This window comes from Brachyhypopomus gauderio, unplaced genomic scaffold (genome assembly GCF_052324685.1).
Source record: "Brachyhypopomus gauderio isolate BG-103 unplaced genomic scaffold, BGAUD_0.2 sc56, whole genome shotgun sequence".
NCBI lineage: Eukaryota > Metazoa > Chordata > Actinopteri > Gymnotiformes > Hypopomidae > Brachyhypopomus > Brachyhypopomus gauderio.
In genome coordinates this window covers 268,019-279,822 of record NW_027506879.1, presented here as the reverse complement: position 1 = coordinate 279,822, position 11,804 = coordinate 268,019, and the positions used below count along the sequence as shown (strand labels likewise).

The 11,804-nt window shown below is 37.8% G+C and overlaps 1 protein-coding gene across 2 annotated transcripts; it reads left to right on the top strand.

Moving 5' to 3' along the window:
• Nucleotides 1–3,407: 3,407 nt before the first annotated feature.
• Nucleotides 3,408–9,754, top strand: LOC143488850 (uncharacterized). Of its 2 annotated transcripts, XM_076987794.1 has the most exons (5): nucleotides 3,408–3,512; nucleotides 6,509–6,614; nucleotides 6,723–7,456; nucleotides 7,612–7,675; nucleotides 7,900–9,754. In XM_076987794.1, the coding sequence occupies exons 1-5, from the start codon at nucleotides 3,504–3,506 to the stop codon at nucleotides 8,034–8,036; spliced, it is 1,050 nt and encodes a 349-aa protein (XP_076843909.1). In that variant the 5' UTR covers nucleotides 3,408–3,503; the 3' UTR covers nucleotides 8,037–9,754. The 2 variants fall into 2 exon arrangements, with proteins under 2 accessions (XP_076843909.1, XP_076843908.1); XM_076987793.1 differs by lacking the exon at nucleotides 3,408–3,512 and having other exon boundaries at nucleotides 5,552–6,614.
• Nucleotides 9,755–11,804: the final 2,050 nt, after the last annotated feature.

The window sequence follows — 11,804 nt, the reverse complement described above, 5'->3', positions numbered from 1 at the left end:
TGTTACCCAAAGTGCTTCACATTAAACATCAATAAAAAGAACTAATAAAACAGAATAAAATAGACAGTGTGCGTGCACACACACATATATATATATATATATATATATATATATACATACATACATACACACATATATATATATACACATACACATATACACATACATATACACACACATATACACATACACATATACACACATACACACACACATGTATCTAACAATAATAAAGTAAAAAATACCATATCACATCCACACAACATAACAATTTAGACAGTTCAGCTACAATCATAAGCCACAGAGTAAAAATATGTCTTTAATTTAGTTTTAAAACAAGTGACTGATGATGCTCCTCTAATATCAACTGGCAGACTGTTCCACAATTTTGGTGCTGCAATAGAAAAGGCTCGATCCCCTTTCCGCTTAAGTCTAGACCGAGGAACAGACAGCAGCAACTGTGACGATGATCTTAGAGCTCTAGGGGTCTCGTAATAACAGAGCATATCTTTAATGTAAGAGGGAGCCAGGTCGTTTAAGCCTTTAAAAACCAACAATAAAACCTTGTACTGTATCCTAAGTTGGACAGGCAACCAATGTAAAGATGCTAATATTGGAGAAATGTGATCTCTTTTCTTAGCACCCACAAGGAGACGCGCAGCAGCATTCTGAACCATTTGCAGATGGCCAACAGATTTGTGACTTAAACCCAAATATAAAGCGTTACAATAATCAAGCCGGGAGGAAATAAAAGCATGAATAAGCTTCTCTAAATCAGAAAATGTAAGAAATGATTTAGCTTTAGCAATTGCCCTCAGCTGGAAATAGCTCCCCCTGACAACGGCACTAATTTGCTTGTCGAATTTTAGTTCAGGATCAAAAATAACACCTAGATTTTTTACATGGGATTTTACATAATGTTTAAAAATTCCCAGGTCTGATGCAAAGGCCTGTGTTAACTTGGGTGGACCAAACAAGATAACCTCTGTTTTACTATCATTTATTTGTAAAAAATTAATTGCCATCCATTTTTTTTATATCAGAGACACAATCTATTAGTCTTGCTAAAGAACCCAGTTTTCCAATTTGTAAGGGAATATATAACTGTAGGTCATCTGCATAACAATGGAAAGCAATACCATGTTTACGAATAATTTGACCCAAAGGCAGAAGATATAAGGAGAATAATAATGGCCCTAGGATTGACCCCTGAGGAACACCCCAGTTTAAAACTGATGAGGAAGAAAAATAACTAGACAGATTTACTGAAAATGTTCTATCAGTAAGGTATGACACGAACCAGTTCAGCGCCTTATCCTTTATACCTACGCAATTCTCCAATCTCTCAATTAAAATTGCATGATCGACAGTATCAAAAGCAGAAGATAAATCCAATAAAATCAGCACAGAACAATATCCCTGATCGCCAGCCAATAATAAATCATTTGTCACTTTAAGTAATGCAGTCTCCGTACTATGCAATGCTCTAAAACCAGACTGGAATATTTCATATATGTGATTTTCGTTTAAAAAAGCTGTGAGCTGATTATAAACTACCTTTTCTAGAACTTTAGATAAAAATGGTAGTTTTGATATCGGACGATAATTGCTAAAATTATTTGGATCTAAACTGTGATTCTTTAATAGTGGCTGAACTATAGCATGCTTAAACGACTCAGGGATAGTAGCTGTATCAAGACAAGTATTTATAATTCTCAGTAGATCGCAGGCTAACACATCAAAGTGTTAGTCAAAAAGCAGTCAAAGTCTGCAATTCTAGAAACAATCCTAGAAGCAGACACTGTGCCAGGTCTCGTTTGTGCTCTGGTCCCTCATTTCCATCTACTGCATCAGAGAGGGTGACAGTCATGCCACAGTAGTAGTTACTCTCATTTTCATTTGAAGCTGTGGTGTAATTACATGGCTGTGGCGGCAGAGGAAACAGTGGGTGAGGGTCAGTGATTGTAGTGGTGGGCAGGTTGTGGGTTTGGGAAGTAAACAGTGATCCACAGGGCAGGTCTTACTCTGTTGCAACTTTATCCACTGGATGTCTGGCTGATGCTTGAAGTAGCTGGACCATTTGACACGTGCTTCCAATAGCAGAAAGGATCTCTGTAAGGTCATGAGCAAACTGATCACTTGGAAGAGGGGCTGGAATGGGGCAACAGAGGTTAGGAATGATACCATCACAGCATCTTTTATATTTCTTCTGATGTTGAGTTGCTGTGGATGGCTTTAATTTTGACACCGTCACTGTATTAATAGGTTTTGGGCTTAAACCTAATGCACGTGGTGGAATGTGCCAAGTCTGTGGCAGTGAGGTTTTATCAACAATAGGAGGGACAGATTTGCAGTCTAGCTTCAAAAAGTGTCCAAGAGTGTACAACAGTGATTGCAGTGACCCTGATTAGCTTTGCAGTTGCACTTTGATTGTCCAATAAAGGAGCCATCAGATGGAAACTCCACCTGAAATAACAAAAGAAACAAATAGTAAACAAGCTATACAAAGTTTATTTGGATACATACTTAAGTTTTATAATGTAGAAAAAATTAATGATTCAAGAAGGATATTTATATAGTTACAGAAGTTAGTTATAACTCAGCTAATAACTCAACTTCATCATACAACATTCTCTGTCTTGACAGAATACAAACCATAACATGTCTTTATTAAATACAGATCCACATCATGGAAGTGTTCTCTTTTCAACTAGGCTAATAGTTAATAGTTAGACAATTTATAATTTAGTTGATCTAGTAAAATATACCTAGATGTGTAAGCTGATTAAGTGATAAATTGAACAGAACAAACTTGAACTTGAACATGAACACAGTTTTCTAACCTACTACCTGTAAACTGTAAGGGGTGTCATTTTTTCTGAAGGACTGGAATGACCTGGCCCTGACAACACAGCCTGCCTCTCTCGTCCTGACTGAAACAAACTGGAATATTAGGTTGTAAAATGACCAGAGGCGGTCTTTACATAGAGGCATTGCTAGGCAATTGCCTTGGGCCCCTCTAACTGCAGCACACTGTACGGGCCCCCTGACGAGCTAACTTATTTCTCGCATATTAATGTTGATGGGCCCCCTAGCTAAATTCGCCTTGAGCCCCCAAATTGCTAAGTCCGCCACTGAAAATGACCCAATATTGTTGTAAATAATATTAAAAAACCTAACAGCTAAAGTTAAGTAAAACGTCAAGTAATTACCATTACAAACAGCTTGTACACAATCCTAACATTTAGGCTGTATAACAGATTAAAGTTACTTATAGTAAAAATATATATATTTGCTTTCTTCTTGGCTCAGTTCTACTTTTGCTTCTGACCGTAGTGCTCGACTCCGCACGCTGCGCGCGAACCTGCGAGAGAGAAACGCCCCTCCCCCCTCCCTCTCCCCCCCTCCCTCTCCCCCCTCCCCCTCGGTTGCTAGTTGCTAGTTGCTAGGTTACGGATAAACTATATAAGCTGAGCGGTTCACATTTTACCCTTTAATACAACATGAGGCAGGTATGTGATTCTATATTATACTTATTTATTATGGTAAAATAAGGATTTCAAGTCTTAAAGCTCAAGTCTGATTCCAAGTTCGAGATGGCGCCAGTGTGTGTGTCGTGCCGTCTGCCGCTGTTAGTTTGGTTTGGGTTTGTTTTGTGGCTACCTTCTTTTTAAAGGATTTATTCACTTTTTATCGGCTGGATTTGCTATGTGTCACTGAAACGTGGGTAAATGCTGGAGATTTTAGTGTTTTTTTTCACAACTTGTACCAGCAGGCTGTACGTACTTAAATTCCCCGAGGATGACTGGACGTGGAGGTGGAGTAGCAACTGGTTTTAAAGAAACTTTTATCTGTCGGCAGAAATCTACTCCAGTTTTGAATTGAACATGTTCGAGTTGGGCAGATCTTGTCCAGTATTATGTGCAGTGATCTATCGACCACCTAAATATAATAAGGAATTTATCAATGACTTCTCAGAGTTTTTGGCTGGAATTGTGCCAAAATATGACCGTGTTTAAATTGTCGGAGACTTTAATATTCATGTTTGCTGTCCCACTAAGCCGCTGGTCAAAGAGTTGTTAAATATTATTGATTCTTTTAATTTTGTACAGTCAGTGGCTGGCTCCACGCAATTGCAAGGACACACATTAGATCTTGTTTTATCATATGGTCTGTCGTTTTTTAATATTGAGATGTGATGCTATATTTTCTGACTATATACCTATCTTATTTGAAATGTCCCTTTCCAATGTAACCAAACCCTGCGCTCCGGGTCGTTGCCGTCGTGTTTCCAATCCTACTACTGCTGTGCAGTTTTCTGCTGCTTTTAATGATGTGCAGACAAGTCTGGGATCAAATTTAGGTCTAAATACGCAGGAACTGACCTCTGTTTTATTCCTCATGTCAAAGTATTTTGGACAAAGTTGCTCTAGTTATAACTATGCATTGTAAACAGAAATCTGAACCCTGGATAAATGATGCTACTCGTTTAGCTAGACGAGAATGTAGACGAGCAGAACGTAAGTGGAAGAAAGACAGGTTGCAGGTGTCGTTTGAGATTTTAAAGAACAGCTGTAAGAAATATCAGACAGATTGTAAAAGGTGAAATATTTTTCGGCTTTGGTAGCAAATAATAGTCACAAGCCTCAAGTTATTTTTAATATTTCATTAGTGCTGTTCTTAATGCCCCTAGATCTCATTACCCTGATGTTTCCTTGGAGAACTGTGAAAGGTTTTTACACTTTTTTGTAGATAAAGTTAATAATATTAGATCTTCTGTTATATTTCCTTCTTATGATCCATCCATTATGGTTACTTGCTCTGCTGTTTTTAACCAGTTTGAGTCTGTTTCTCTTTCTTATTTAAAGGAAATTATTATTCACTTAAAACCTTCAGCTTCTCCTACAAATGTCGTTCCTCCTCGCTTTTTTAAAGATATTTTTGACATTATTGGGCCAAACATCCATGCAATTGTGAACAGCAGTCTTGCCTCAGCAATCCTGCCATCTGAATTTAAGCATGCAGTGGTGCAACCCTTAATTAAAAAGTCAACTTTAGATCATTCTGTGCTCTCAAATTTCAGACCAATCTCTAGGCTCCCGTTTCTGTCAAAAGTATTGGAGAAAGTTGTATTTTTGTAGCTGCAAGATTTCTTGGATAAAAATGGTATCCTAGAGATGTTTCAATCTGGTTTTAAACCTCTTCATTGTACTGAGACTGCACTGTTAAGAGTTTTTAATTATCTTTTATTAGTTACTGACTCGGGGGAATGTGCTATTCTTATGCTTTTGGATCTTACAGCTGCTTTTGACACCGTGGATCATGGTATCCTTTTGTCTCGATTGGAGCAACGTGTTGGTATACAAGGCACTGCTTTAGAATGGTTTAAATCTTATCTGTCTGACAGATGTTTTTCAGCCTTGGTGATTTTGTATCCTCCTCAGCACGTCTTACATGTGGGGTTCCCCAGGGTTCCATTCTTGGACCAGTTTTATTTTCATTGTATATGCTTCCATTGGGATCCATTCTTAGGAAATATGGTATCTCTTTTCACATGTATGCAGACGATACCCAAATTTATTTGCTGTTACGACAAGGAGAACCAGATTCCTTAAAACTGTTGCTAGATTGTCTTGAAGACATCAAAGCTTGGATGGCTTTAAATTTTTTACATTTCAATGAAAATAAAACTGAAATAGATTTTTAGACCCAGTAGTGTCACTCAGTCCCCTTATAATGACCTGGGTTCTTTGGACACCTATGTAAGACCCCATGTTAAAAATCTTGGCGTGATAATGGATAGTCATTTTAAATTGGATAAACAGATTAATTCTGTTATCAAATCCAGTTTTTTTCAACTGAGGCTTTTAACTAAGGTTAAACCATTTTCATGTTTATTTCATCCAGACTTTATTACTGTAATGGGCTTTATGCTGGTGTTGGCCAAGGTTCTATCTCACAGCTACAGTTGGTTCAGAATGCTGCTGCTCGGCTTTTAACAAAAACACGAAAACAAGAACATATTTCACCTATATTAGCTTCTCTTCATTGGCTTCCTGTCCATTTTAGAATTGAGTTTAAGATCTTGCTTTTTGTGTAAGTCATTGAATGGTTTAGCTCCTACTTACCTCTCTGAGCTTTTGCAGTCATATATTCCATCTAGGTCACTCAGATCTGCTGATCAGCTTCTTCTGGTGGTCCCTAAATCTAGACTGAAGCACAGGGGCGATCGTGCCTTTGCAGTTTTAGCTCCCAAATTATGGAATCCATTGCCATTACATGTTAGAAGTGCCCCTACATTGTTGGTTTTTAAATCTCTGCTTAAGTCTTTTTTTTCTTTGGCTTTTTAATGAAACTAAGTTATTGTGTTTTGTGTATTTGTATGTTTTATGTGTCTTGTCTTTTAATTGCTGGACAGCACTTTGTTCAACATCTAAAACATCTTGGGATAACATGGTTTACAAGCACTTGATTAATCAGTTGCATGTCTTCATTTTCTCTACTACAGACTAAAGTTGGGCCAATAGATGAGCTTCCTGCTGAGGTCTCTGATATGTCTACCCCAAGCATGAAAAACTCAAAGACAGAGGAAGCCCAAAGTACCGGGTTTTCAGGTGAGATTTAATGTGGTAATTTGTTACCAAAGACATAATGTGTTAGTTATTCATTGCTCTCAGTATATTTTTTTATAATTGATCATTTTCTGTAATTGATCAAATCAGATTTGCCATTTGATGAGGTGAATAGAGAAGATGAGGAGAGGGACAGTGTTCCACACCTTCCCACCAAACAGATCTCATCATTGGCTATCAGAATCAAAGGGAAAACATCATTCCCGATTGACGACTCCCTGGAGATTATAAAGCGAAGACGCCGTGAGGTTGTGCCAATTGGTGACTCGGACAGCAGCATAACTTTTGAAAGTTTGATCGAGCTGTGCTCTGCACATGCCGGGAGAGACTCCTTGGAGACACCAAGCCACGAGTCTCCCAAATATTCACAGAGCAGCTGGTCTCCACAAGAAGGTGTGCTAACCTTTTGGAAGAATGGTGTATATAAGAAGGGAAACTTCATTCAGGACCTTCCCACCAACCTGCTGTCAATCATTGCCACCAAATACAAGGGGTTAAATTCATCCCTGCTTTACCAGTCGTTGCTGCTTCAAGAGTTTAGGATGCCAAAACCACATTATGAAAGGGTCCCGGCGACACTAGTTCTCTGCAGTGCAAAAAAGAAACGGCTCATGAAAAAACACCCTGATCAGGTGACTATACAGCGCCTCTTCAGGGTGTCCTGTGAGGATTTCCAGATTGAGGGTTTCAAGATCACCAAAGTAAAATCAAAATTCTCATTTTTAAATAAACTGATCGATGCATTCAGATGCACTAGTCAGTCAGAGCAGAAGAAATCTCGCCTGCGGTTCAAGTCACCATGGTGTCTTAAGCTCAGATCCAAGGTATCTGTTTTATTCTTTAAAATGTCTTACATTTATTCCCAGTCACACTGTTAGCTGTAGATTTTGCTCTTTTGAATGTTCAATTGTACATTTATATGTTAGTGTCTGAATCATATGATGAATGGTTATAATCTAATTGTCTCCTCTCTATTAAGAAACGGACAAACGATCTGTGTGTTCAGACGGAGGACCAGACAGCGGACACACGTATTCCAGATGGTACTTGTTAATATTTTACTGTTCTAACTTGTGCAATGTTGTAGTGTAAGCATGAGCTACTAACAGGTTTATGTGAGATGGTCTAAATGAGTAAATACGTAGGGGACCATGTTTTGTCAAACCCTATTTTAGTTGTGCAGCATGAAAGATAAAAACCTTTATTACACCCAAACCCCTCTTTCACAGTCCTGTGGCCTTTAAACAGCATTTCTTTTATTTTACAGATGTACAATCTCCTAGTGTTGAGGCAACATCCACCCCTAACAAGACCACCTCTAAGACCAGGAGAAAGTCTGTGTTTAGCAGACTTGCCTACGCTTTCTCAAGGATCTGTGGGAGGCGAGGAAAATCACCAACTTAAATTTTAAAATAAAAAAAAATGACAATACATAGACTGCTCCTTGTTCATTAATCTACTAAACATGTGACAAACTCATACAAAACACAGACCTGCTGGTCACATGTCTGTGGCAGATGGCAATATGCATACAAATGTTGACTAATTGGATAGATAATTTTCTGTCCAACAATTAAATAATAACAGTACTGCACTTCCTTACCGAAAATATCATTGTAATTTCCTAGTTTACTTACCTAGTAATCTACCTACTTATTTCCTATAGTTAGACCCCATGTTCTTTAAACCATGACAGAAAAAACATGAAATTTGCCACATTGTGAAAAAAGTGGTAGATTTATCTTCTTTTGTAGGTGATCAAATGAAAACAGTCACCCTTTGAAGAGCTCTATCAGAGTTACAAAGCTTGAGCTACCCTCTCCCTACCCTGGGTGGCACACCCACACATACATCCTACCTCCACCCCCGTGCTCGAGTATAGAAATCCAGGCACATTTCTTGTAGCAATGTTTTGGCTTCTTTCCAACTCCGACAGTCATGGCCAAAAGTGTTTTTCCCAGAAAATTATTGCAATTACACATGTTTTGTTATACATATGTTTATTTCCTTTGCATGTATTGGAACAACACAAAAAACGGATAAGTAACAGGTGTGGGCAATTTAAAAATCACCCCTGAAACCAGATTAAAAAGTTGACTCGATCTTTGCATTGTATCTCTGTGTGTGCCACACTAAGCATGGAGAACAGAAAGAGGAGAAGAAAATTGTCTGAGGACTTGAGAACCAAAATTGTGGGAAAATATCAACAATCTCAGGGTTACAAGTCCATCTCCAGAGATCTTGGTGTTCCTTTGTCCATGGTGTGCAACATAATCAAAACGTTTACAACCCATGGCAATCCAGCTAATCTCCCTGGACATGGATGGAGGAGAAAAATTGATAAAAGGTTGCAACATAGGATAGTCCGGATGGTGGATAAGCAGCCCCAATCTAGTTCCAAAGAAATTTAAGCTGTCCTGCAGGCACAGGGTGCATCAGTTACAGCTCGAACTATCTGTCGACATTTGAATTACCGTTAAATGAAACGCTATGGCAGGAGACCCAGAAGGACCCCACTGCTGACACAGAGACATAAAAAAGCAAGAGTGCAGTTTTCCAGAATGTATGTAAGTAAGTTTTCCCAAAATCCTTCTGGGAAAACATCTTGTAGCCAGATGAGACGAATTTGTGCAGTGCATGAAGTAAGGTCTGGTAATCTTTATCTCAAATAAAGAAATTACCAAAGAGTCTAGCATTCTGAGCCTACTTGAACCAGGAGATGAAGTAATTGCAGATAAAGGGTTTCTTATCAAATACCTCCTCAGTAACATTCGTGTGAAACTTGTAATTCCTACATTCTTGGGGCCATGTGGGCAGTTTAGTAAAGAAGAAATTACATGCATGCAAGAAATTGCTCGCTTGAGGATCCATGTTGTGCGAGCAATCAGACACATTAAAGAATACCATATATTATGTTCTGCCCCTTTCCCTGTGTGGTTCAGTTAACCAGCTATGGACTGTTTGTGCTCTACTTACCAATTTTCAGTGACCTCTTTTTTAATTATGAGGTAACATATTCAAAGTGGATTATCAAATGGTAACATGCATAGTACAACCATGAACTATATTCAAATTCAGCATTATTTTTACTAGCCATACTGGACTTTGAATTGCTGGGAAATTATTCTTCCAATGAGTAACAAACATTCAAACATTTATTCAGCTCAACTTTTATTGATGTGCATTTTTTTATAATGAAATTAATGTAACACATTTTGCTCATTGTGAACCAATAAAAACAATGTACTAATTTTGTAAAAAATCATTCTCAGTTCATTTTTATGGTCATGTGACATTCTCTCACTTATTAAAATCAATTCTTAAAACTCTCATATTACAGAAATGTTTACTTATTAACAGTAGTTTTCTTAAGGAACAATGCCAAATGTATGTGTGCTTCCTTTATTCCTGGCACAGGCCAGGCAGAAAATATATCCAGTTTAGTTTTCATAGACTCCCATTTCTTGGCATCAAAGTGGATCCGCTCCAGGTGATTGTCTTTGGTACAGTGAACAAAAAGATCACACCCCTTCATTCCAGTGATGTCCATCTGTCCAATTACCTGGTAATAGTAGTCATGGTTGCATTTAAGAGCAAAAGAGCCATCTGGGCCTGCAGACAGGTAACTGCACTCAACAAAAGTGTCCACATTTGGACACTTTATCTCCAGAAGCCCCTGAAGAAGCCCAGAATTGTCAACCACCTTACGTTCAGGTGAGGCACCTAAATGGGGGGCATGAGGATTTATGATGAAGCCACAAGGTCATGTGTGATAACCTGTTACTTGGCTATACTCTGAAGCTGCAATGGGTTCCATCTCTAGGCCCCTTTTCATTGCCAGGGTCTGCACAGGCTTTTTCTGTCTTTGCATATTTGTCGCTAAGCAAGTTTCAAGTTTATTTAATTTATATAGCACTTTAAAACACAAGTGTTACCCAAAGTGCTTCACATTAAACATCAATAAAAAGAACTAATAAAACAGAATAAAATAGACAGTGTGCGTGCACACACACATATATATATATATATATATATATATATATATATATATATATATATATATATATATATATATATATATATATATATACATACATACATACACACATATATATATATACACATACACATATACACATACATATACACACACATATACACATACACATATACACACATACACACACACATGTATCTAACAATAATAAAGTAAAAAATACCATATCACATCCACACAACATAACAATTTAGACAGTTCAGCTACAATCATAAGCCACAGAGTAAAAATATGTCTTTAATTTAGTTTTAAAACAAGTGACTGATGATGCTCCTCTAATATCAACTGGCAGACTGTTCCACAATTTTGGTGCTGCAATAGAAAAGGCTCGATCCCCTTTCCGCTTAAGTCTAGACCGAGGAACAGACAGCAGCAACTGTGACGATGATCTTAGAGCTCTAGGGGTCTCGTAATAACAGAGCATATCTTTAATGTAAGAGGGAGCCAGGTCGTTTAAGCCTTTAAAAACCAACAATAAAACCTTGTACTGTATCCTAAGTTGGACAGGCAACCAATGTAAAGATGCTAATATTGGAGAAATGTGATCTCTTTTCTTAGCACCCACAAGGAGACGCGCAGCAGCATTCTGAACCATTTGCAGATGGCCAACAGATTTGTGACTTAAACCCAAATATAAAGCGTTACAATAATCAAGCCGGGAGGAAATAAAAGCATGAATAAGCTTCTCTAAATCAGAAAATGTAAGAAATGATTTAGCTTTAGCAATTGCCCTCAGCTGGAAATAGCTCCCCCTGACAACGGCACTAATTTGCTTGTCGAATTTTAGTTCAGGATCAAAAATAACACCTAGATTTTTTACATGGGATTTTACATAATGTTTAAAAATTCCCAGGTCTGATGCAAAGGCCTGTGTTAACTTGGGTGGACCAAACAAGATAACCTCTGTTTTACTATCATTTATTTGTAAAAAATTAATTGCCATCCATTTTTTTTATATCAGAGACACAATCTATTAGTCTTGCTAAAGAACCCAGTTTTCCAATTTGTAAGGGAATATATAACTGTAGGTCATCTGCATAACAATGGAAAGCAATACCATGTTTACGAATAATTTGACCCAAAGGCAGAAGATATAAGGAGAATAATAATGGCCC

Excerpts from the sequence above, each read along its gene's own strand:
- LOC143488850 (XM_076987793.1), top strand. The coding sequence starts at position 6,485 with ATGTCTTCATTTTCTCTACTACAGACTAAAGTTGGGCCAATAGATGAG. Across the intron at positions 6,615-6,722 it reads CCAAAGTACCGGGTTTTCAG|ATTTGCCATTTGATGAGGTG; the intron begins GTGAGATTTAAT and ends TGATCAAATCAG. Across the intron at positions 7,676-7,899 it reads GGACACACGTATTCCAGATG|ATGTACAATCTCCTAGTGTT; the intron begins GTACTTGTTAAT and ends TTTATTTTACAG.